The sequence below is a fragment of the Anolis sagrei genome, chromosome 5, assembly GCF_037176765.1.
Source record: "Anolis sagrei isolate rAnoSag1 chromosome 5, rAnoSag1.mat, whole genome shotgun sequence".
NCBI lineage: Eukaryota > Metazoa > Chordata > Lepidosauria > Squamata > Dactyloidae > Anolis > Anolis sagrei.
Window position 1 is genome coordinate 103,482,810 of NC_090025.1, and position 27,223 is coordinate 103,510,032.

The 27,223-nt window shown below is 40.7% G+C and overlaps 1 protein-coding gene across 3 annotated transcripts in view; it reads left to right on the forward strand.

The window, feature by feature from the left end:
* ANO2 (anoctamin 2) overlaps positions 1–27,223 on the forward strand; it is a 160,209-nt gene that overhangs the window by 24,406 nt on the left and 108,580 nt on the right. For all 3 annotated transcript variants that reach the window (XM_067468942.1, XM_067468940.1, XM_067468941.1), the window contains 7 exons: positions 1,980–2,357; positions 6,271–6,369; positions 11,293–11,444; positions 17,276–17,330; positions 22,505–22,556; positions 25,051–25,106; positions 26,623–26,664. In XM_067468942.1, coding sequence (XP_067325043.1) covers positions 1,980–2,357; positions 6,271–6,369; positions 11,293–11,444; positions 17,276–17,330; positions 22,505–22,556; positions 25,051–25,106; positions 26,623–26,664 — 834 coding nt within the window. The remainder of the gene's footprint in view (positions 1–1,979; positions 2,358–6,270; positions 6,370–11,292; positions 11,445–17,275; positions 17,331–22,504; positions 22,557–25,050; positions 25,107–26,622; positions 26,665–27,223) is intronic.

Here is a 27,223-nt window from a genome sequence, read left to right on the forward strand (position 1 = left end):
CAATTAAATTGTTTGTGTCATGAACATAACAATATTAAAATACATTCCAAAATACACTCAAATACTACACCCACCCACCCCAAAGTTTATTGTAATGATGCCTTGTACCAAAAATATCTATTTCTCTATCCTAATTTGTTGCCTTGTATATGACGTATAGCTTGGCAGCAAATTCTTGGATCTTATATTTTTATGAATGTAAAATATGAAAGTATGTCACTTTCATTCTATGGTATTCAATGTCAGTGGCCCATATATCTCAGTCTAATTTAATGTGGTCCATATTTATTGGCAAAAGTTCTGATTGTTTCAGACGTCTGACATTTTTGCTAACTAAGAACCTGCAGTAAAACTGTTAGGGGTATATTATGGCAGTTCATTTCAAATTCTTACTCATACCACTATTTTCCAAAGACTTTATGGGAAAAGCAAAAGGGTGGGTTTTGTAGTAGAGTCTGCTGGTAGGAGTAGGAGTAGTAGAGGAGGGTGTTAGATGAGGAGCAGCAAAGGAAGAGAATTCGGGAGATACTTATGTCACCCACAGACGAAGACTCCTTTGAAGGTTTCTCTGAGAGTGAAATGTGTGAGGAGGAGGAAGGAGATGGGAATAGAGGTATTAAGAGGATTACTTGGGAGCAGGAGTCAGACGAGGAACGTCAGAGAAAGAGGATCCAGGACATACTTACTGTTCCCACTGAAGAAGAGGATTTCATAGGCTTTACTAGAAGTAATGGGTCTGGGAGTAGTGGGGATGAAGACAAACCATTGGATTGGACCCAAGTTCAGGAGATCAGGAATGTCTGTATGTAACCCACGTCCAGTGACACGTTTGAGGGATTTTCTGGTGGGGATTGGCAATCTGGTGATGCCATGGAATCATGGAGAGACCTAAGTCTTGAGGTGGAAGTGTTGGAGGAATGGGCGTTGGTGTTCAGCTGTAGAGGCTAAGCCAGCTGACAGTGACGAGGATGGGGTGGAGGGCAATTCATCAACGGATGATGAGTTGTAAGATAAATGAAGGCACTGGAGTGATAGAACTTTGCAGTAGGCAAAGTGTTGGTTTCGTGCCTTGGGTCTTGTCGCTGCCGCTTCTCTTGTTGGGCTTGGGTCCTGGAACTGCAGGTTGCTGCTTTCTTCGTGTACCAACTGGCTTGGATTCTCGTAAGTGCGGATTTCCCCTCTTCTTGACCTCAGAATGTTTCTGACAACAACACTGCCTTTTGGACTTTGGAATCTTCATCTGGAACTTCTTCGACTTTGGACTGCTTTTGGACGACGTCTTCTCTTCACAGCTCTTTGTTTGGTCATTATCTTTGAACTGTGTGATTTTGGTGTGTTTTGAAGGAACTCTTGTTTAATCTGGATTTTTTGCCAGTTTAATCCAGTTTATTTTCCAAGTTCGTTTTTCAAACTGCAAATTGCTGCAAACTTTGAGTTTTGACCAGAGACACTGAAGCAAGTGTCTCTGAGTCCTGTTTACTTGGATTTACTAAACTGTTGTTTTGAATATACTCTTGTGTCTGGCTCTTTAAGGCATCTGGGTTCCGACAGTGGAAATGACTTGAATACCTGCTTGTGGGTGCTTGGAAACGTCTGATGGCATTCCATGGACATTGACTTGATCCAGAACAAACTTCTTGTATGGGACAGTAGGAGTTGCCTTCTGTATCATTTTAGAATATTTGCATAAGTTTTTTTTAAAATTGCATAATATTTGCATTGCTCTGTATCATTTTAGAATATTTGCATAAGTTGCTTTCATTACTACACTTGCTCTGTTCTTGTGGAATCACCCTGTACAATACTATTTAATCTTAATCTCATTTGCTTCATTCAGCCATGTACAACTGTTAATTCCTGCATATGTTGTACATGCCATCTCTCCCCTTTGACTTATGAGGACAGGAAATTACTGAGTTCTTCTGTTCACTTTGTCTCAGGATATTTTTTATAATATGTTTCTTCCAACTTTCTTCCAGGTCATTAACAATTATATGGATGGAGCACAAGTAGGAGCCACTGAAAGGACTGTACCAGGAATGATGCATTTCCGAGACAGCAAAAGAAAAGTGGATTACGTTTTAGCTTACCACTACCGAAAACGAATCTCACATGTTGAGGATGGTTCTCCAGGACCCTTGCACCGACCTCCATCTTTGGCTATTATTTCTAATGGGGAAACAGCCAAAACACAATCTGAACAACAACAGCAATGTAACCCGGATGCCCCCTGTCCAGATAGTGAAACTGTTGATATGAGTCCACTGGATGTATTGGAGGAAACAAAGTGGGAACAAAGGAACCAGTTTGAATCTAACCTGGTAGAAGCTGGACTAGAGATAGAAAAAGATGTGGAGGTAAGAGACCAAGGCCACACTGGGTTCTGTCTAATAAACAATGGCCTCATTTAATAATGACGGAAAATGTTTACCGAAGTGCAAGCATTCAAAGATTCTTGCATGATGTGCCCTCATTGCTAAGGCCATATGAAGCAAGTGCTTATGAATAAAAACGCCACAGCCATGCAAAATCACCCCACCCCCCACCCCAAAAAAACCAATAGGTGTTGGTATCTTTTTGTCCAATATGGCATTTACACAGAGCACAATGGTCATCATTGGTTAGGTGTCTAGGTACACTCACTCTACAGCAGTGTTTCTCAACCTTCCTAATGTCCTGACCCATTAATACAGTTCCTCATGTGGTGGTAACCCCCAACTATAACATTATTTTCGTTGCTACTTTATAACTGTCATTTTGCTACTGTTATGAATCATAATGTAAATACTTCATATGCAGGATGTATTTTCAGTCACTGGATGAAATTTGGCACAAATACCCCATACACCCAAATTAGTTTGTCATTTGGGAGTTGTAGCTCACCTACAATCAAAGAGCACTCTGAACTCCACAAACAATGGAATTGAGCCAATCTTGACACACAGAACTCTCATGACCAAGAGAAAATACTGGAAGGTTCTTGTGGGTTTTTTCGGGCTATATGGCCATGTTTTAGAGGCATTTCTCCTGATGTTTCGCCTGCATCTATGGCAAGCATCCTCAGAGGTGAGGTCTGGAAGGGTTTGGTGGGCATTGTCCTTGAGTTTTGGAGTTGTAGTTCACCTGCACCCAGGGAGCACTGTGGACTCAAAGAATGATGGATCTGGACCAAACTTGGCACGGATCCTCAATATGCCCAAATGTGAACAGTGGTGGAGTTTGGGAAAAATAGACCTTGACATTTGGGAGTTGTAGTTGGAGGGATTTATAACTCACTTACAATCAAAGAGCATTCTGGACTCCACCAACAACGGAATTGAGCCGATCTTGACACACAGAACTCCCATGACCAAGAGAAAATACAAGAAGGGTTTGGTGGGCATTGACCTTGAATTTTGGAGTTGTAGTTCACCTGCATCCAGGAAGCACTGTGAACTCAAAGAATGATGGGTCTGGACCAAACTTGGCACGGATCCTCAATATGCCCAAATGTGAACAGTGGTGGAGTTTGGGAAAAATAGACCTTGACGTTTGGGAGCTGTAGTTGCTGGGATTTATAGCTCACAATCAAAGAGCATTCTGAACTCCACCAACAATTGAATTTAGCCAGTCTTGGCACACAGAACTCCCATGACCAAGAGAAAATACTGGAAGGGTTTGATGGGCATTGACCTTGAGTTCTGGAGTTGTAGTTCACCTGCATCCAGGGAGCACTGTGAACTCAAAGAATGATGGATCTGGACCAAACTTGGCATGGATCCTCAATATGCCCAAATGTGAACTGTGGTGGAGTTTGGGGGAAGTAGACCTTGACATTTGGGAGATGTAGTTGGTGGGATTTATAGCTCACCTACAATCAAAGAACATTCTGAACCCCACTAGTGATAGGATTGGGGAAACTTCCCACACAGAACCCCCATGCCTTGAAGGGAGTAGCTGGCATGAGTCTCCCTCCAACCTCACATGCTCTCCCTCGCCCATACATGTGCACCACACTGCCATGCGCCGAGCATGCCTGCTTTCCCCTCCTCCCTTGGAGTCTCAGAAACAGCCCTCCCCTTGGCTGACTGGCCAGCCAATCACAGAGGAGGATTACTTTGCTGGGAGGGTTTGCTGTCTGTTTCCAAAAAGGAAGAGAAGGACAGGCAGAGAGATCTTCAGCCTTTTCTGCCAAAGGGGTTCCTAAGACCATCAGAAATACACTTTTTTCTGATAGTTTTTGGTGACCCCTCTGAAACCCCCTCGCGACCCACCCAGGGGTCCCCCAGGTTGAGAAACACTGCTCTACAATGTAGGGAGAAACTAGGCATGGGTTACCTCAACTATATAGTTTTGATGACTCCATGTACTCCAATTTTGAATTTAGAGACAGACTGTGGGAGCACTAAAATGAAATGAAGACATAGTTGGTCTTCCACATTTGTGGCTTTTTCTTCTGTGGATTTGATTATTTGTGAGATTGTATTTGTTACTTAACTAGTTTGAAGTTAAACAGGTCACCGCTTGTTAGTACTTGGATGGGAGACTGTTAATGAATACCAGGTACTGCAAGCTTTATTTTAGAAGATGAAACTGGTACAAACACGTCTTAGTACTCCTTGCTTAAGAAAATGCTATGAAATAATGGGGTCTCCATAAGTCAGCAGACCCCATTCTAGTATTGGCTTTTCCCAGACATATAGCTTCCCCATCTCTCCTAATTAGAAAACCAATGGATTTTCCTCAATTAACAAAAATAATGATAGCAGGAAGCTTGATGTGTTACAAAGAAAACCGCTGGAGCTCAGCACCTTCTTTCTTTCCATTATCCCCTCAGAAAATTACAATAATGAATGACTGTCTTCATCCCTTTAGTTTGAAGTGCTCCCATCCACCCGAAAGAACCAATAGGAAAAGGAGGCGGGAAGTTTGCTCTACATTCAAACATCTAGGATTCAAAATGACCTTAACTGATTGGAGAAATGTAGCAAAAATTATCAAAATGAGAGCTAAAAGTAAGGTCTTACTATTAGGCAAGAAAAATGGAATGCACAAATATAGGATAATTCTATGATACTGTGAGGATAAGTGTCACTTGGCTTGACAGCACTTCATGTAGGAAGATCCTCATCTTATCACACTAGATGACCCAACCTTTGGTCCTCTGGGTGTTTTGAACTTCAGCTTCTATAATTCCTAACAGCTGTAAGCTGGCTGGGATTTCTGAGAGTTAAAGTCCAAAACAACTGGATGACCATAGGTTGGGAATCATAGCAGTAGAGCATAATAGTAGTCAAAGAGCACTATCCTTCATTATAGGTCTTTAATCAGAGGTTGGATGGCCATCTTTCAGAACTATTTTACTTGCATGCCAGAAGGTTGACTCCAATAGCCCTTGTGGCTCTTTCCAACTCTGATTTCAGATGAGAAAATATCTGGAAATTAAATATGACGAGACTTAGACAGATGGGTATGTTTATCTTGGAAAATATATGAAGCTCAGAGACTAGAAAACAAATCAATGTATCCATATGAGAAGAAAATATTAGAAGAAAAGACATTTCACCCAAACTTCAGAAAGGTCTTTGCTGTAAGAAGTGTTTAAAAGTGGGGACAAGGGTGTCATGTCATGTACCCAGGAGGTACTGAAAAATACTGACACAGAGCACATGGTCAAAAAGGAGGACAGGATGCTGGAAGGGCAAATGAACTAGCCATAAAGATCAATTGCCCTGAAATGTGGGAATGGGGACTCTGATATGTGGGAAAGAGCAGGCATTTGAGTGATTTATGACATTGAGTGATTTTGAGTGATTTATGACATTGTAGGTAAAGCCCTATATATGTGGGCTGTAGTATTCCGAACAATAAAAATGTACTGCACTATGCGTCTTGGAGTATTATTTTGAGAGGACGCTACATCCATAGCAACACAGCTGAAGCAAAGGATCATTTCAGTCTTTAAATGTAGATTGGAGGCCATATTTTATGAAGAGTTTGTGTGTTTCTGCGTGGCCTGGAGTGGACTAGGTAGTTCCTTCCAACTCTTCGATTTCATGAAATTAAATAGGGTAGGTTGAGTAGCATACACAATATTGCTAGATGATACCCTATGAAGATGTTAAAATGTGTGGAAGAGATAAACCACAGAAAGGGAGTACTATACACCTTCCTTACATGACACTTGGTTGTTTCATAATAAATAGCGTTTTGCAAAAATAAATAAATAAATAAATAAATGGCCTTTAAAAAAACCCTTTCAGCTGAATATTGCTACCTTACATTTTTCAGAAGAAGAGCCAAGGGCTGAGTTTTGTCCGGATCCACGCACCATGGAATGTACTTAGCCGGGAAGCAGAGTTTCTCAAAATAAAAATGCCCACTAAAAAGGTAAGAAGGACTCACATTCCCTCCACCCACCCCCCCCCCAAAAAAAACTTGCTGAATTTTTTGAAGGATTGGAAGGTGATTGCTGCTGATCTCTCTATCTATCTGGGAGAAATGTCACTGGGAAGAAGCAGATTGAGAGTAGGAGAAATAGATTGAAAGAGATTCCCATAGCCCTCCTCTGTGCCTCAGATATGTCTCAGTTCTTTTTTATTTGGGAGTTGGCAAAACCAATGTCTTCAGAGATTGGACATGTTGCCATTATGCTGGGTTGGCCATTCTCTTTTCTTGTGATTCTCATTTCAATTAATGTGTTCTTATCAGAAATTTGAAAAATTGAAATTGTTATTTCCTCTTTAATTGTGTGATGTTTACTTTGAAATTACTTGTAAAACTTTGTTTTGTGGCTGCCACAAACTATGTGGAATTGGTTGAGACTCTGTGAGCAGAATGTCCTGCAAAAACAAAGTGTTTTGCAGTTTAGTTAACTTTTTCTGTTTTTATGGTAGAACCAATTAGGAAAGACATGTATAACCCAGGAACAAAAATTGTGTTACAGAGTGTAATAAATGTTCTTTGTAGTTTGGTTTCAATCAGTGTTGGGCCATCCAAAGTTGTAAACCTAATAGAAATAAATGACAATGGGTCCCTGGTATCTACTGGCATTTTATTCCAGGAAAGCCCTTCTTCCCCATGGATACCAAAATGCTCAAATCCCATTATATACAGTAGTGGATATAGAAGGCCAACTGTATTTGGAATTAGATTTTTATCCCAGGTTTGGAGATCTGGGTTGAAAATATGAAAATAATTAAAATCTTGCTTATGAACTCTTCCTATTTCATCTAATTTATTTTTAGCATACTTCTCTGACTTATGAGAATAGATCCCATGCTGGAACCTAGGAAAAGGTTGCATGGTATATAGAATTGGAAACCCAAATGTATAAAGGATGAACAGTGGTAGAGTCTTGAAGTGCATCTATACGGGCCATTTACCATGGGGATGGGCTGGAGTGACAGTATATTGAATTGGTTCCCAGGGTGGCTACACTGCCCACCTCTATCCTACTGTGGTGGGCTTGGCTCTGTTGGATGGCCACCCTTACCTGTATGATTTTGTCAACACTGTAGACAAGGCCACAGGGCTCCAATAGCCCCTTGCCATTCCTGGGTGCCATTATTGATGTAAGCAACTGTGCCCACACAACTTGGAAAAGGTCCATCACCCCCAAGTTGTGTTGGTGCCTTTGCTTTAGCAATGACATCATTATACAGGTAAGTGCCACTGTGTTTTCTTGGTGCCACAAAGCATGGAGAAAGTGGGGTGATGGCACTGGCCCATGTGAACATAGGGACCAGTCTCAAATCATAATGTGCCCATACTGGTCACACTGTTCCAGAGTGTTGGGGCACAACCATGTTAAGTGGCTGCGCTTCACATTGACAGTGAGATAACACTTACATCATGTAAATCTCACAAAGCTGATTCTCACCCACTTGGAGGGTATAGCCCCGTTGTCAATGTGCCCTTGGTTGAATTTTGTGATACATATGCACGTGGGAGAGTTCATTCTTGCTTACCCAGACAATGTTGGGTACAAAAGCTAGTTATTAATAAATGGTTGTCTTGAGTCACTCCTTGAGTCACTCCTTCTCACTTGTCACCAAGGAGGCTGTCCAAACCTTGAACCGGTGCTTGGCGGCTGTGTCGGACTGGATGAGAGCTAACAAATTGAAATTGAATCCAGACAAGACAGAGGTCCTACTGGTCAGTTGTAAGGCCGAACAGGGCATAGGGTTACAGCCTGTGTTAGATGGGGTTACACTCCCCCTGAAGACGCAGGTTCGCAGCTTGGGAGTGATCCTGGACTCATCGCTGAGCCTGGAACCCCAGGTCTCGGTGGTGGCCGGGAGAGCTTTTGCACAATTAAAACTTGTGCGCCAGTTGCGCCCGTACCTTGGGAAGTCTGATCTGGCCACAGTGGTCCACGCTCTTGTTACATCCTGAATAGATTACTGCAATGCACTCTACGTGGGGTTGCCTTTGAAGACTGTTCGGAAACTTCAATTAGTCCAGCAGGTGGCAGCCAGATTAATCACTGGAGCGTCACACAGGGAGCATACCACCCCTCTGTTATGTCAGCTCCACTGGCTGCCGATCCAGTTCCAAGCACAATTCAAAGTGCTGGTTTTGACCTACAAAACCCTATACGGTTCCGGCCCAGCGTATCTGTCCGAACGCATCTCCTTCTACGTCCCGCCTCGGAGTTTAAGATCTTCTGGGGAGGCCCTGCTCTTGGCCCCACCTCTATCACAAGTGAGGTTGGTGTGGACGAGGAGCAGGGCTTTCTCGGTGGTGGCCCCTCACCTGTGGAATTCACTCCCTGGGGAAATTAGGTCATCAACATCCCTCCTCTCTTTTAGAAGGAAATTAAAAACATGGATATGGGACCAGGCTTAGGGGTAATCTGACAGATTGACAAAGGACAAGCGACGACTAGAATTGATGAATTTGACAATGTGGAATGAATTTATGGACTCTGAGCTGGCAAACGTTGAGCACTAGATTGGTTTTTATTGATTATGATGTATAATGGATTGTTTAAATTGTTGTAATTACTGTTTATATATGTTTTATTTTTATCTTATTGTTTGTGTTGGCATCGAATTGTGCCTTTTGTAGGCCGCCCTGAGTCCCCCCCTGGGGGGTTGAGAAGGGCGGGGTAGAAGTGCGAGAAATAAATAAAATAAATAAATTGAGTGAGTTGCATGCTGTCAGCCTTGAGTCACATACTCTGCCTCAGACAAAGGTCCAAATAAACTTTTCTTTTCATTGTCGAAGGCTTTCATGGTCAGAATCACTGGGTTGTTGCAGGTTTTTCGGGCTGTATGGCCATGTTCTAGAAGCATTCACTCCTGACGTTTCACCTGCATCTATGGCAGGCATCCTCAAAGATTAAGAGATCTCACAACCTCTGAGGATGCCTGCCATAGCTGCAGGTGAGACGTCAGGAGAGAATGATTCTAGAACATGGCCATACAGCCCGAAAAACCTACAGCAATTCAACTTTTCTTTTATTAAAACTATTGGCTGACATAGCAATAAAACCATTTCAATTCAATTGCCTTTTATACATATTTCAATCAGCTATTGGTTCTTTTCTACCAAATCCAAAATGTAAGTCTGTGAGGCACAGGCTTGATCTGACAGTCCTTCCAAGTATACAGGAAAGCATCATGCTATTTTGACTCATGTCTGCAAACTCTTATTCACAGACTTTCTGGAAAAAAAAAAAACCATAACTGCAAGTGAGATGTAATTCTGAAGACCATTTGACCAGATTAAGATCTACTTATATGGAAGTAAAACAAGGTTGTGTTCTTGCCCCTGTTCTGTTCAACATGGTAACTTTTAGAAAACAATCCTCATTGGCAAGGAGAACAATATCTGTTTTACTGTATCATTATCTTGCGTAGTTCTGAGATGGCTTCTAAGAGTCCTGAATGGTCCTTGTAACACTGAACACTTGCAATTAATTGTGACAAGTAATAGTTTGGTGTTTTTTTACCTTGTATATTGTTATGTTGTGTTTTGAGGCCTTGGCCTTTGTAAGCTGCATCGAGTCCTTCGGGAGATGCTAGCGGGGTACAAATAAAGATAATAATAATAATAATAATAATAATAATTATTATTATTATTATTATTATTATCACAGGCAGATCAATGGATACCAATTGAACACATTAAACTTTAGAAATATATGGGTGTTATTTTCTAGTCCACTAGTACCTGGAAAGCCCAAGTGTTATGCTAAAGTGAATGCACCACAGAGTTACAATTCACTTATCTCATTTTTTTATGGTAAAGGTGGTCAGCATGTGTCCTCGGCAATCCAACTGCTAAGCAATCTTAATGCTAAGATTTTTCCACAAATGTTATATGGTGCTTAAGTGTGTGCATTTAGCAGTAAGGGAGTACTTAAGTAATGTAATCATCCTAAAATACAGGAAATGCTGGTCATTGACCAAAATTAAATTTGTTGTTCAATTTGCCCATAGCTAAATTTAATGTGCTCCCTTCTGATATACTGGAGGGAAGATGTAACAGGCCATATTGTGAATGCCTACATCCCTGTGTGGCCGAGGTGGTAGAAACTGTGCAATATGTTTTATTATACTGCTCTTTCTATTGACCCAGTTTGTGAGCCCCCAGTGGTGCAATGGATTAAACACTTGTGCTGGCAGGACTGCTGACAAAAGGTCAGCAGTCCGGCAAGCAGGGTGAATTCCCATCTGTCAGCTCCAGCTTCTCATGCAGGGACATGAGAGTAACCTCCCACACGATGGTAAAACATCTACCCCCCATCCCCCCGGGTAACGTCTTTACAGACAGCCAATTCTCTCACACCAGAAGTGATTTGCAGTTTCTCAAGTCACTCCGGCAATAAAAAACCCACAGTTTTATGAAGTACACCAGGGAGAACTGACAGGTTCTATATTGCTTATCTTTTGGCTGAACAGTCTCCTAAAATTACAACCAAAGTTGCTAGTTTCTGTGTTGCAACAATAGCTTACCAGCGCAGCATGTCATCACAGTCTTAAAAGATTATCAGCTTTCCTCATTCAGTTGTACAAATGCTTGATGCTGTGTTTTGACTCTCACGCTCACTTTTGTTTCCTGACTCTGTTTTTTTGAAGGTTATATTTTGATGCTTCAATTTGTGTTTCACTTACGTTTTGCTGGCTGTTTGTTTTGATGCTAGTCATTGACCAAAATAAAATTTGTTGTTGGATATTTACTGCCACCCCAGAGAGAAGGCATTAGAACTACAACCTTGGATGCTGCCTTTCGTTTAGTCTATCTCTGCAAGAGAGTAGTACTTTTGAGAGGTCACCTTAAAATATACTCATTTTATTTCTCCAGACATATAAAATAAAAGAAGATGGGGGAATTCTAAAGAAGATGTCTGAAATCTGGCACCAATTTACAAAACCTTTACAGCCCAACGTGCCACGGAGAAATAATACAAGGATGAAGAATTTATCTTATCCCTTTTCCAGAGAAAAAATGTATTTGTGAGTACCTAACAAAGTTTGCCATGTTTCTATTGGGCCATGTTTCTATGCTGACTACTTAATACAATTTGAAGATAACTTGTCAGTGCAGTGTTTAGATCAGGGGTCCTCAGTCTAAGGCCCGGGGGCCGCATACGGCCCTCCAAGGTCATTTACCCAGCTCTGGCTTAGGGTCAACCTAAGTCTGAAATGACTTGAAAGCACACAACAACAACAATCCTATCTCATCAGCCGAAAGCAGGCCCACACTTCCCATTGAAATACTATAAGTTTGTATTTGTTAAAATTATTCTTCATTTTTATTATTGTATTGTTTTAGTGTTTTTTGTACAACAAATAAGATATGTGCAGTGTGCATAGGAATTCATTCATGTTTTTTTCAAATTATAATCCGGCCCTCCAACAGTTTTTAGGGACTGTTTTTAGGGACTATGACCTGGCCCTCTGTTTAAAAGGTTTGAGGACCCCTAGTTTAGATGATGTACACTGTGAATGTGTGCAACCACACACATTGAGGATTTTAAACCAGCATAAGTTGGGGGATACTCCGGAATAGAGCTCATAATGTGTATCAGCATGCCTAAGGACATCATCACATTAGTAATGTTTAGCATCCTAGGATACTTGCAGCATGCTAGGAGGACATAACCCTGCTGGATGTACTCATTGAGAAGAATCAGACTAGTGTGTGTGGTGATGGTGGGGGGGGGGGGGGGGGAGCAGAGCAACAACACTTCCTCCTATGGGATTTATTTATTTGTCGTGTCAGGGCAACCAGTCAATTATATTACATTTCTAACAGAACAAAGCAAACAAACAGACAAAATACAAAATTTGCGAGTTTGGTAGTTGATTAAATGTCCTTTGACCAGTATCTGGCCACTTGGAGTGCTTCTGATGTTGCTGCAAGAAGGCCCTCCATTGTGCATGTGGCAGGGCTCAGGTTGCATTGCAGCAGGTGGTCAGTGGTTTGCTCCTCTCCGCACTCGCATGTCGTGGATTCCACTTTGTAGCCCCATTTCTTGAGGTTGGCTCTGCATCTTGTGGTGCCAGAGCGCAGTCTGTTCAGTACCTTCCAAGTTGCCCAGTTTTCTGTGTGCCCAGAGGGGAGTCTCTCATTTGATATCAGCCATCCTATGGGATGGGTAAGTGGAGGATGCAGGCGGTGTGGGGCGTGGAGGGATGGGTTCCCCCACTCTCCCCACCAGATTTGCCATGATTTGCCCCCGTTATCACCTGTATATTGGACCTCAATGTGATTAAGTCCTAAGTGTAACCCACATTGCAGGGCAAAACCAATTATGGAATGGGAACTCTGGTAATCCACACATGTGCATTGCAGTGAAGGCTGGGGGAGATTAAATTAAAAACCTCCATGTCCATGAACTGCAGATACCGCAGATCCTGAAATGAGTTTGAAGTCAACCTTTGTGGTGCATATAAGCGCCATCCAGGCCTTGAATTGGTTCCACACAGTGAAAATGCTTCCTTCTTTGCCAGTTTCACAACAAACTAAATGGCCAGTGTAGATATACCCCAGGAATATAAATTAATAAAGAATACTGTGATGGTTTACCAACATGAGTGCCAAGCCACTAAGACCTGTTTCTCGAATAGCAGTGACAGAGTCATCAGCTCTCTCAACCTACAAATCTATATTTTAGGAGTGGAGAAGCTGAAAAGCATTTAACTGAACAGATCAAGTATAAAGACTGGATTGAATCTCAGTTTATGAGTCACTTTTCTGATCATTATCATAGCCAAGCACTGACTTACAACCTCAACTGTCTTACCTGTATTATGTAGATTAAAAAAAGATGAGAGAGCTAGTATCATCTATGTATTGTGATATCATCATCCACATATTCAGATAGCCTCAATGATTTCATGTAGATGTCAAAAGCATAAACTCACTATAAAAATATTCCAAGAGAAATTACAAAACACAGTTGCAAAAAGCAGAGCAATAATTCCATAACACTACATTCTGGAACCAATCATGTACATAGGAGCAGAACCAGTGCAGTACAATCAGGGGCAGCTCAACCCATTACGCAAAGTAAGCATGTGCAGTATAGTTGATTTTGCCCAGGGGCACTCTTGGGGCACTCTTGGGGGAAAATAGACCTTGACATATGCGAGTTGTAGTTACTGGGATGTATAGTTCACCTACAATCAAAGAGCATTCTGAACTCCACCAATGATGGAATTGAACCAAATATGGCACACAGAACTCCCACGACGAACAGAAAATATATATCAGTGATTGGTTGGGGGGGGGGGGGCAAAATACTGTTTGCTTACCATTGAAAATTACCTAGGGCCGCCTCCGAGTTCAATGTCCACCAAATTCTTAATTACGTTTGTCTGTCCAGAGGAATACTATGGCTCTGGTGTTCATAAAAACCACTGGATGATCCAGTAGAAAGAAGCACACTTTGCATAAACAAGCCACCATAAGTCCGAAACAACTTGAAGAAAAACAGCAGCAGCAGCAACGCTGCAAGAGGCTACAAATCTGATTGGATTAATGGAAGGTTAGGAAGATCATTTAAGCCTTTCTTCTGCAGCTGTTGGCATATTTAAAACTGCCTTCCTCTAATGTGAAGGATATGCATCTTTTCGGCTACAAGTGGAAGGGCAGCTGGAGGAGGCAAGTTTTTTTTTTTTTTTTTGCAGAGTTTGGGGAGATGATTAAGCCTCCTCTCAAACTGTCCTCCTATCTAATATCTCTTCTTAAACTGTCCTCCTATCTAATGTCCAGTCAAATTACAACAGCAAAACAACAGAGAGTAAACAATCAGACACATCTAATCACCTCTCAACAAAAGATTCCCCCAGGCACTGCCAAGCCATCAAATGCTAATTAAGGTGGTCAGTTGAAACATTCACACCTAGCTCCAGCAGACAAGAGTCCTTTGTCTCACCCTGGTCATTCAACAGATATATAAACCCTTTTTCCTAGTTCCAACAAACCTCACTACCTCTGAGGATGCTTGCCATAGATGCAGGCAAAACGTCAGGAGAAAATGCCTCTAGAACATAGCCATATAGCCCGGAAAAACCTACAACAACCCAGTGATTCCGGCCATGAAAGCCTTCGACAATATAATGTCCAGTCTCTTTTGTAAATGCTGGAAAACTATTAACAAATATTTGTCTGTCCTTCAGTCCCCAGAAGAAAAATGTAAAAGTTAATAGGCCTATCTGGAGTAGTATTGGGCAGTTGACTATCAAGGAAGACCTATTAAAATAATAATAATAATTAAAAAAAACCCACAAGAACTGAGTGATTCCGGCCATGAAAGCCTTCGACAATACAATAATAATAATAATAATAATAATAATAATAATAATCTGCAAGGAAGCAGATGAAACAATAGATCACATCCTCAGCTGCTGCAAGAAGATCGCGCAGACAGACTACAAGCAGAGGCATAACACCATTGCTCAGATGATTCATTGGAACTTGTGCCACAAATACCATCTGCCTGCGACAAAGAACTGGTGGGATCACAAGCCAGAAAAAGTCACAGAAAACAAACACGTCAAACTATTCTAGGACTTTTGAATTCAGACTGACAGAGTTTTGGAGCACAATACCCCTGATCTCACAATTGTGTTAAAAAACAAAGTATGGATCGTCGATGTTGCAATTGCAGGTGACAGCAGTATTGAAGAGAAACAACTGGAAAAGCTGACACGATATGAGAATTTAAAGATCGAACTGCAAAGATGCTGGTACAAGCCAGTAAAGGTGGTCCCAGTGGTGATTGTGTAGTGCCTAAAGACCTTGGCCTGCACTTAAACACAATCGACACTAATGAAATTACCATCTGCCAGCTTCAAAAGGCCACCTTTCCTGGATCTGCACGCATTATTCGCCAATACATCACACAGCCCTAGACACTTGGGAAGTGTCCAGTGTGTGATCCAGTACAACAGCTAGCAGAGTGATCTTGTTTGCTGTGGACTTACCTTGTTGTGTTTCAAATAATAATAATAATTATTATTATTATTATTATTATTATTTTATTTTTATACCCAACTCCATCTCCCCAAAGGGACTCGGAGCAGCTTACATGGGGTCAAGCTCAACAAAACAGTTAAAATATCTCACATTAAAATGCGTATCAACAAAATAATAAAAAATAAAAACAACAAACATTAAACAGTATATAAAACAAATATCGAAACCTACAACCAAAAGCAAAGTTGAATATTTTGTCATGGGTGAGAGGAGGGGAAAATCCTAAAAAGACTTTAATGCTTGAGGCAATCAGCTCAGTTCAATCCTAAACCCTGGTGTTTTGATCCTAGTGAAGTTTCAAAAATAATCCATGTAAAGTACATTGTGGTGGCCTGATAGAGATATTCCTAGAGTATTTATAACTATGGTCCGCTTATCTTAGTCCACGAGTGGTCTTAACTGGCATAGCATCTCAAGGTCTTTTCCAAGGTCAGGCAAGAAATAAGATTAAGATGGATCAAGAAATACAGTCTCGGACTCTTCAAGGGATAATAGGAAGAAAATGTTATTAATTTGCCTGTGAGGTTATGGCTGCATCTATAACTTGCGAAATAATCTGGGCACAGTCTAAAATTGTCTGCTCTGGATATTCCTGAGATATATGGAAGCACCATACATACTAGCAAAGAAATGCCTTGAAGCCATTTTGCAGTCTAGATGATCAGCCGGGCCAACAGCACATCAACACTGTGCCCTGTCCTCCTGGGGGCTACCACCATCATGGTTTCACAGATCAGAAGCAATTCCCTGGCAATGGGTTGCTCAACCATGTGATCAATGAGAAGCATGCTCTTTCCTCCTTGATCAGATGATCAGATGACCTCATTGGGACCTCATCAGAAGTGATTTCATCAGCAAGTCTTGGCTTTTGTCATTTGAGAGTTGTAGTTGCTGGGATTTGTAGTTAACCTACAATCAAAGAGCATTCTGAACTCCACCACAGGACTCCCATAACCAACAGAAAAAACTAGAAGGGTTTGGTGGGCATTGACCTTGAGTTTGGGAGTTGTAGTTCACCTACATCCAGAGAGCACTGTGGACTCAAACAATGTTGGATCTGGACCAAACTTGACACAAATATTCCATATGCCCAAATATGAACACAGATGGAGTTCGGGGGAAATAGACCTTGACATTTGGGAGTTGTAGTTACTGGGATTTATAGTTCACTTACAATCAAAGTGCATTCTGAACCCGACCAACAACAGAATTGGGGCAAACTTCCCACACAGAAACCCCATGACCAACAGAAAATATTTAAGGCCATCCAGTCCAACTCCTTTCACCAGGGCAAGAAAACATAATTAAAGCCCTCTTGACAAAGAGCCAGCCAGCCATAGATATAGATAGATATAATTCACACACACAGAAATATAGTATCATAGAATTGAAAGAGACTCTTAAAGAAGGACAATTATATGTTGCATGTTCCAGAATAGGCAAACCAGACAATCTCCACATCAACACTGACAAAGAAACCGCAAGAAATACTGTTTACCCACAAGCATAAAGAAATTACATATATTAGAAACCAACACTTTCTCGTTACTTTATTTTCCAGATCACCAGACTGGGCCACAGCAATGTGTGGCAGGGGACGACTAGTATATAATAAAATATAAGCTACTAGTTTTACTTAGGAATATTCCTCTGAACATACATTATCTTTCATTTATACAAGGTGTCTTTTGTCAGAATTTTTAAAAGCAGGTTTACTAGTTGTTGGTTCAAGAGGATTCTGAAGCAAAGCAGTGAGATGATTCTGTTAATTACGTTTTCTCTTGTCTCAATTGTTTTCAAGGTACAACATTTCAGACAAAGACACATTTTTTGACAATGCGACCCGCAGTCGAATAGTAAGTAAATATTGAGGGTCTGACTGTTGAAAGACTTCACTGTGTTTAATGGCATTCATTGTTATTTCAATCCCCATGACAAAGGTCATGGGATTTTACAAGGTAACACGAGCAAAAGAACCCTTATTTTCAACCTAAATTTCAAATTTAAAGTGATAACTGAGGGAAAGGTTTATATGGAATCTGAATGCACCCTTGCAAATTTTCTGTTCAAGAGTTCTAGCACTAGAAGACCCATGGATATGTCAAGGGATATTTCAGAGAGAGGAAGGCACCAACACTGTTCAGGAAGTCAAGTGCCCTGTCCACCACCACCATTTGCCTTCTTAGTGAGTCAAAAAGTCATTTCACCACTGTGCTGGTACAGATGTACCAAAAGCTCCCACTTTATTTGCTTTGTATTAAGTGTTTGCTTGCAGCCCAAAGCTTGAGATTTTTGCAGAAGGGTGGCTTCTTGTTAAAGTTTGCAATTATAGGGCAGGCCCCCTGTCCATCATCGTTAAGTTTGGTTCCGCCCCTGTTCAGGCTCTGAGAGAAGGGAAGGGAGCCATTTTCAGTCAGTTTCCAGCAAGGAAGTCAATGTGCAGGACATGTACAGACTTTCTCCTGTACAAAGGCTTCAACCCTTAAGACTTCCCGGGGGAGATCAATCTTAAGATCATCTAAAGATTCCCAGCCTTACAGTCCTGAGGAATTTCAGAGGGAATAACAGTTTTAAACTTCAAGAACTCCAGCTAAGTGACTACAGGCCATCTGGTAGGTCTACTCTGTGTTGAGACGCAGTTCAGATCGGTAGTGGATCCACATCAGCTAGGTTTAGGTTCACAGATAGCCTGGGAGAAATTTAGAAAGGGATTTTCCTTTTAAGTAAAGCAAAGAAACAGTTAGAAGCCACCAGTTTCTTGAAGCCTGAAAGCATTTGTTTAACCTTTTGAAGACGAAGAAGTTTCTGTTAATTGTTCACCAATAAAGACTTTGTTATATTTCACAAGCCTTCTAAAGACTATTTATGGTGAAGATCCTTTAGAATTTCTCTTCGGGCCCCCTGGCTTCCCATTGGGCTAAAGTTGCACGTTCTGTTTTAAAAGCACTTCGTCCCAAGCCCAGCGGCGACAGAACAACCACCCTACTCAAAGAAGGGAATGGTTCCTTATTTGACAAAAATTAAAATTCAGCGTTTACTCCTATTTAAAAAGGAAACATTCTTCCCGTTTTTGAGTGGTGAAAGCTGAGAGCTTACTATGACCTGAGAAAACATAAAAGAAGCACCAATCCTCTCTACTCTCTTTGCCAGAGTGCAACTTCTGCCTTTTTTGAATGCTTGGGCAGGAAAATTGAGGTGGTGGCCAAGTTGGTGTTTCTTCTTGGTTCTCCCAGGACAGAGCAAATTCTCACCTTTATCTCTTGACTGAGAGAAAGGGATGTTTCCTTTTTGAGTAAGAGTACTTAGATTGATCCATGGATAAGTCAGTCCAAGTTTTGGGGGGTTGATTTCTCTGACTTTCCTACTTGTGAAATTTTTATCTCCAGATATACCGTAAATGCCAAACATGCTAAATGGGTTTCTTCTCACCACACAGTTATTGAACTGTGTGGTGTCTGGGTGAAAGGGAATCAAATGGGCAACTGGGCTGCAACAACCTCTTCCTTCTACATCATCTACATCAGTGGTTCTCAACCTGTGGGTCCCCAGGTGTTTTGGCCTACAACTCCCAGAAACCCTAACAGCTGGTAAACTGGCTGGGATTTTTGGGAGTTGTAGGCCAAAAACATCTGGGGACCCCAGGTTGAGAACCACTGATCTACATAGTCATTCATTCATTTCTAAACCTTTCTTTGCTTAGTGCTTCAGAGTCTGAGGTGATGTACTCAAAGATGTTCTTGACACAGAAGAAAGTGGTACTGATTCTCAACGAGTTTCAGCAATTTGTCAGTGACATTCTGGATATGTGCAAGTTCTGAATTCATCTTGTTATGCTAGCATACTCTATTCTGAGTAATGCGTCTTCAGCCACAAGCTTATTTCTTTTCTTCTTATTGTGATTGGTGGTTACATTGATTCCTTCCTTGGCATGCAATGTCTTGTCTCTTGCTGATAGTTTCCTGTTTGAGCAGATTATCTTGCAGTGCGGATTCATATAATCCAGTTGAAAGCAGAAAACCTGGGATCAGATCCTGGGGTATAGGGCCTGTCTTTAAAATAAAGAAATGTTGCTTTTCCTCCAGGGCTATTCGTTCGCTGTTACAGGCTTCTTTATTTTTCTTGTTAAACCTGGAAAATGTGGGAGGCCACACCCAACAGAGAGTTATCTAGTTTCTGCCCTTGTAGTTATGTGGGAATTGACCATGACACTTCAATGCTGGCAGGACTGCCTGGTCCTGTGCCAATTTGGAGAAAGATAAGAGGATCTTCAGCTTTAATCAGTTTATACTGTAGGTCACGTTGTCCTTTTCCCATCTTTCCCAGACTGGGTTTGAACTACAATAGACTTGTTTTCATTGTTATCTGGCTCTTAGGAGAGTCCCAGATTAGTCTTCGTTGTTGATGGCAAGAGATGTTCAGCAATAATGGGATCAAAGGACTAGAGGAGAAACTGCTCATTTATGGTGATTGTTTTGAAGATCTTCAATTGGCGAGGCATAAAAGGCCACTGAAGAGATCTGGTGTCCAGGGAAGGCAACCTATTCTGAATTCCGAGGGGGGGGGGTGGTTGAGAGGAGAGTTAAAGATGATTCAAGCACATAATTTCAGAGGAGATACATTCACCTTTGTGATGGCATCAGTGATGTTCTGGGTTCATGCTTAGGGCAGGGACATTAATCATATTACCAATATGTTGAAGAGTCTGGGAGGAGGAGAGATGATTTTTCACAAGGTTTACTTGAAAAAAACATGGTGATATAATGACTGGAGACATTTTAGGATGTCCTGTCTGCCCTGCTGGAAGGAGATAGAGATAGCATGTCAACATATTGTCTATGTATTGATAAATGTGGAGATTTGATTTCCTCCACTGCCTCACCAAGATAACCACATTTTTTGTGAATACCCAAGGAGTGATGAGTTACCAAAGGGAAGGGCCTAATACTGACAGTGTTCTTCTATGAAGGAGAAGTGGGGAAATCATCTTTGCTCTAGATCAAGGGTCCTCAAACTAAGGCCCAGGGCCTGAATACGGCCCTCCAAGGTCATCTACCCGGCCCTCGCTCAGGGTCAATCTAAGTCTGAAATGACTTGAAAGCACACAAGAACAACAACAATCCTATCTCATCTGCCAAAAGCAAGCCCACACTTTCCACTGAAATACTAATAAGTTTATACAGTATTTGTTAAAATTGTTCTTCATTTTAATTATTGCATTGTTTTTGAGTGGGTTTTTTTTTTGCACTATAAATAAGATATGTGCAGTGTGCACAGGAATTCATTCATGGTTTGTTTGTTTTTTCAAATTATAATCCGGCCCTCCAACAGTTTGAGGGACTGTGACCTGGCCCTCTATTTAAAAAGTTTGAGGACAGCTGCTCTAGATGGACAAAGGTGTGTAAATACACTTCTGTAAAATGGAGACAAGCAGGTGGTTCCCTGGTTAGATAGTTTTCAGAATTGCCCTTTAAGGCCTTCATCCAAAGATGGTGGTACCTGACTAAAGGACTTAAGGTCAGAATTGTTCTTTCTGTTCTTCTTGGACAGGAGGCAAAATATAGAATACAAACCCTTGCATTTTTGAGAAGATGGCACACTCACTGGAATATGGTAGATTTTCTTTAGCAGGTGGTGATGCTTTTCTGAATTCTTGGCTTTGGAAAGGGAATGAAAAAGTCCTGAGGTCTATGAAAGAAGTTAAGGTGACACTTCTCTTTGATGGTATCAAAAATGCCCTGAGAAGAAACAGCAGCAGGAGCCTTCACTGGCTTAAGCTAGGAGCAAAACTCCAACATTGCATTGGTGGTTGAGGTGGCAACCAGCCATGTGTAAAGTGGGGGGGGGGGGGGGGTTTCACAAATTCTGAAGTTTAGCCCAGCTACGTGTACCCTAAACTCATCATGTACCAAAAGGTGGATTCGGTGTGAGCGGGTTCCAGTTTGGAGGTTTTTTATTCATTTGTTTGGATCTTTTCAACATTTTCCTGTCCCATCCTACATTCAGTTTTGGTAGCATGTAGAGGTACTGAAGGCAGAGGACATGCTAAGGTTATCCTCCTCTGTGTTGGATCAATGTGAGGTTGTCAGAGCTGATTTGATGATGAGTCAGAAGAATCTTACCTAACAACTACCTTGCTTTGAAGAGAAGGGATAAGAGGGAAGATGTGGACGAGTATTTTTTAATGCAGGTAATAGAAGGCAAGAAAAGAAAGTACACTATGCGACATTCCTGGGTTATAAATGTCATTTCCAAATTGGTTCTATCATTAAAAAACATGGAAAAAATATTAAACTGCAAAAATGTTGTTTTTGTGGGACATCCTGCAACACATTTTGCTATAGTTTTTCAATGAATATCTCATAGAATCTCAACCAATTCAACATAGTTTGTGGCACCCACAAAAACAAAGTTTCTGCAATATAATAATGACTTTCAAAGTATGTACCACACAATTAAACAGGAAATAACACTTTCAAACTAGGAACAGAAAAATCTTCAAATTTTGTTACATAGTGTTATCCATGAAGTTTGTCACACAGCCTTTATTGGCATACAACAGCAAAATCACAGCACAGGCATATACAACAAGAGAAAGTCATAGATAACAAGGAAAGCATACTTCTAAGTTATCTGTGAAGTTAAAGGCTGGAACAAAATAGGCATAAGGAGGGGCTGCTCCACTATAAGGAGCTCCAAGAAGATCTCTATCCAAGGACGTGACTCACTTTGTCGTGGAGAGATGTGACCAGTGGTGTGCCACAAGTTCTGTCAAAGGCCCAATGTTGTTTTTCATCTTTATCAACCACTTGGATGATGGAACAGAGGGGATGTGTTTCAAATGTTCAGAAGACATCAAATTAGCCAAGGTGTCTAATGCCCTGAAGAGCAGGATAAGGATTTTAAATGACTGGCAAATTGGTGAACTGGACCAAAAATAATAAATTAATTTCAATAAAGATAAAGTACTGCTTAAGAGGTTAGTGGATCTCTACTACTTATGTTAATTTTATCACCTTTCTTTTAAATGTAGGTACATGAAATTTTGAAGCGCACGTATAGTACGAAAGCAAAAAACAGCATGGGTAAGAATGTATTTCCTTTTTTAGTAGACACTTTGAGAGGTTTTGGTATCCATGTTAAATGTATCAGAAGCTTCTAAAAGTGCATATTTATCCATCTAAGTGTTTTCATGGTGGTATTCATGTTATACTATCCGCCTCCATCGGACAAATGAATGCATTTTCTGGTTTTATTATTTTTATTTAATTTTATGTTCAGGTAAATTATTGGCAATTGCTATCATTATTGAAGCAGAACAAGATACATATTGTTTTATTATTGGGCCCGTGCCTATAATATTTATATATTCCGGCCCGGTGTATCTGTCCGAACGCATCTCCCTCTACGTCCCACCTCGGAGTTTAAGATCTTCTGGGGAGGCCCTGCTCTCATCCCCGCCTCTATCACAAGTGAGGCTGGCGGGGACGAGGAGCAGGGCCTTCTCGGTGGTGGCCCCTCACCTGTGGAATTCACTCCCCGGGGAGATTAGATCGGCGACTTTCCTCTTGTCATTTAGAAAAAAATTGAACACTTGGATGTGGGACCAGGCATTTGGACGTTCTGGCAGCTAGAGGAAGGACCTTGATGATGGACAAGAATTGACTGAACTGAATGGATTTATGGAACTCTGAACACTGAGCATGAGATTAGTTTACTGATTGTGTTATGTACTGATGATTTTAACCTGTTAATTGTTTAATTGCTGTTTTGTATGTATGTATATTTGACATAGGTATCGAATTGTGCCTTCTTTGTAAGACACCCTGAGTCCCCCCTCGGGGGTGAGAAGGGCGGGGTAGAAGTAATCGAAATAAATAAATAAATAAATTTGTTTATTGTGTCAGAAGCTAATTGAGAATGCAGCTATAATGTATAAAAAACCACAAACAAAGTTTAAAACTTGGCATTATACTAATCAAGCTGACCAATTGCAACATTCACACTTGCTTCAAACAAACAAGAGTTCTTTCTCCCACCCTGGACATTCCACAGATATATAAATCCCACTTGCCCAGTAGTTTCCAAAATACTTTACAATCTCTGAGGATGCCTGCCATAGATGCAGGTGAAACATCAGGAGACAATGCTTCTGGAATATGGCCATACAGCCTGAAAAAACTCACAGCAGCCCAGCGATTCCAGTCATTAAAGCCTTTGACAACATGAAAGTATAGTTATTTGACAACATATGGAACAATTTGTCAGTTATATGTATCAAAACAACAGCAAATTCAAAATAGATAATGATCAAGTGAAATTTAGATTACATACTAGATAAACGCCAATATTATATGGAGAAATGCAGGTATAAAAGTTCCTACATACAGCTAGTCCCCAAGTTACAGACATGATAGGTTCTGTAGGTTTTTCCTTAAGTTGAATTTTTATGTAAGTCAGAACAGGTACATTTTTAAGTGTAACTCCAGCCCCATATATATTTATATAAATAAAAGTGTAATGTTCGTTTGTGGGATTAACATAACTCAAAAACCACTGGACAAATTGACACAAAATTTGGACACAATACACCTATCAGGCCAATGAATAATTATCACTCATAAACACACTGAAAAACACACTGGAAGGGACTCAAAATCCAAAAAAGCAAAATGATGCTACAGCGCATGAGCAAAAACGACTCCCCTGCAAACAAAACACACAATAGCATATCCACACTCTCCTCCGGACTACAGCTCCCAGCATCCCCTAAACCAGGCCCTTTAGGAATGGACAATGATCCAAATGCACTGCTTCCAAGCTGCAAGCTTTCTTCTCCTTGGATTTCTTTGAGAGCATCCCATTTCCTGCATATTTCCAATTTCCTATTCCTGGACTGCAACTCCCAACAATCCTCCAGATAGATAGATTAGATAGAGATAGGTAGGTAGGTAGGTAGGTAGGTAGATAGATAGATAGATAGATAGATAGATAGATAGACAGATAGATCAGGAGGACTGCTGGGAGTTGCAGTCCTAGAATAGGTAGAGAAGGAAGAGAAGCAAGGAAGGAGAGAAGGAAAGAAAAAAGGGAAGTAAAGAAAGAAAGAAGGAGGGAAAGAGGGAGGGAAGGTTGGCTACAGCAACAAGTGGTGGGTATAACTAGTGTATATATAGAGGGGGGGGGATTTCACCTTTCTTTCTGTCCCTGTGATAATTGGATTTTGAAAAATGTGGCTTACTGGATTGGTGATAAAGCTTCAGTAGAATCACCTTTTCCCCATAACTCTTCGGGAGTGAATTTCCATTCCAGAGAATATATTTCTCTTACTTCGTATTGTCTAACCCCCATTCTTAACTATGAGTCATATGTAAGTCGGATGTTTGTAACTTGAGGACTGCCTGTAATTGTATCTTTAAAATTATGTATTAGAGGGAGGAACTGGCGGTGAGTGGGTTTTTTTTAAAAAAAAACAGAGGGAGAAACTTGTCACATTAGAGATATTAAATTACCATCGTCTGTGAATAAAATTAATTAGGAAATATTTTTCTTTTAAAAATATTTTTTCTTTCTCTCTAGGTATTAACACACTAATAGCAAACAATGTATATGAAGCTGCCTATCCACTTCATGATGTAAGTCTCTTTTTTTAAGTCTTCATTCTTGTCAAAAATGAAATACCTTGTTGGCATATATTAAGTACATTTGGGTTTAAAATATTGTTTTCCTAAGGGCTCATCTACATACGCCACAAAATCCAGGACTGATTTGGAGAGACAAAATACTGAACCAAGCCAAAGGGAGGCTACAGGCCCATCCAGATAGGCCCATATCCCGGGACCTGTCTGAGTATTTACTAGAGGCATCCAAATGATGCCTCCAGTAAAAACCAATTAATTTGGATCAAACTAGGACGGCCTGCAACAAATTGCATTATATGTTTTTAATTACTTGTTATTATTAGATTCATTAGATAAATGTGTTCCGATTGTTCTATTTGTATATTTAAATCTCTAACTTGTTATTTTTGAGTTTTTATGAGTATACTTTGATGTTGAATATTTGACTGTCTATGATTTGATGTGTTTAGTTATGTTTTTCTTGGCGCTGAATGGACAAATTTTGTTGTAAACTGCCCTGAGTCCCTTCTGGGAGATAGGGCAGACTAGAAATAATAATAATAATAATAATAATAATAATAATAATAATAATAACAATAATAAATTAGTTTGTACCCAATTAATTAATTACCTGTGGATTGGGCCCAGCAATTGCATCATTATATTCCACTCAATGGCTGGATTCAGCCCAGAAACTGGAACCTGTATTTTGATGGAAACCAGGAGTTTATTTGCAATGTTTGAGCTAGGTGCCAACACCACCCGTTCCTAGAGGAGTCTGATCTTGCTATGTAACAAAAAGCACTGGTTACATCCTGTTTTGATAACTGTAATGTAGTGCTCAGGGGACTGCATTTATTTATTTATTTATTTATTTATTTACTATATTTGTATACCGCCTTTCTCAGCCTGCAGGCAACTCAAGGCGGTTTACAGGCAACAATTTGATGCACACAATATCATAAATACAATTAAAAACATTAATATATAATATAAAACCACGACAAATCAATGAAACAAAAATCGTTAGTGTCTCCTTGTTTAAACATTGTCCAGTCCAGTCGTTTCATTTTCCTATGTCAGTTACTCTGCATTTGCAAGCGCTTGCTCAAAAAGCCACGTCTTGACTTGTTTCCAAAATTTTAAGAGGGCCACTTTTGAAAAGTGCTCAGAAGTTTCAGTTGGTGTAAAGAGCTGCAGCCAGTTTGATAGCTATGACTGACTACAAGTAACACACAATTCCCTTGCTGCTCCCCAATTGCTAGTCTGTTTCTAGGCACATTTTAAATTGTTGTTTATGATTTATACATTTTTATACAACTTGGATCCAGGCTATTTAAATGACCCTATTGCCCTATATCAGCTTGTTTGAGCTCTGAAATGTTCAAGAACCATGTGAAATAGTTATTACTGAGCATTTAATTATAATAATGTACTTTAATACTTAATACTAGAAATATATCTTCCCATTCGTTAGGGATTCTTTGCCTGTTTTTCTACATTTTTCTCACCTTTCTCGCCATCTTTTTAGGGTGAATATGAAGATGAAAACAAAGAAATGAATGACAGAAAGGTAAGCCATTTTCAATCCACTTTGGTGGATTCATAGTTGTTGACCTGTTTCCTGCACATGACTCTTTACAACACTTTTATCATATTTCCTTCAATATCTGCTAATCCGAGGGATACTAACTCACTTGTCACATGAGCCAGCAAAATTTCCACAAATCGTGGCAAATCCGGCAACTATTGTCAGGGAGTGTCGGGAACCTGTTGCCCCACACCCTGCGTAACCCAGCTTGGTAGGAAGCTGATCCCATGGGGGTGGGAGGGGGGAAAGTGTCAACCACGTGGCTTCCCCCCACTGCTTCCTGTGCAACATGTGAAGCCCTGTGTGTTGCCGCGGTGGCAGCATATACCATCTCCGTTCTAGATGATCCACAGAGCCCTGCTGGAAGTTTCTCTATGTTGTGAGATCGGAGACAGCAGGCTCCGTGTATCATCTAGGGCTCAACTGGTATATACCGCCAGACAAAGCTCCTTCTGATGAGGTCATATGTCTTGACATGGAGATTCAATTTCTAATTATCATGAGCAGTGGTTCTCAACCTGGGGTCCCCAGATGTTTTAGC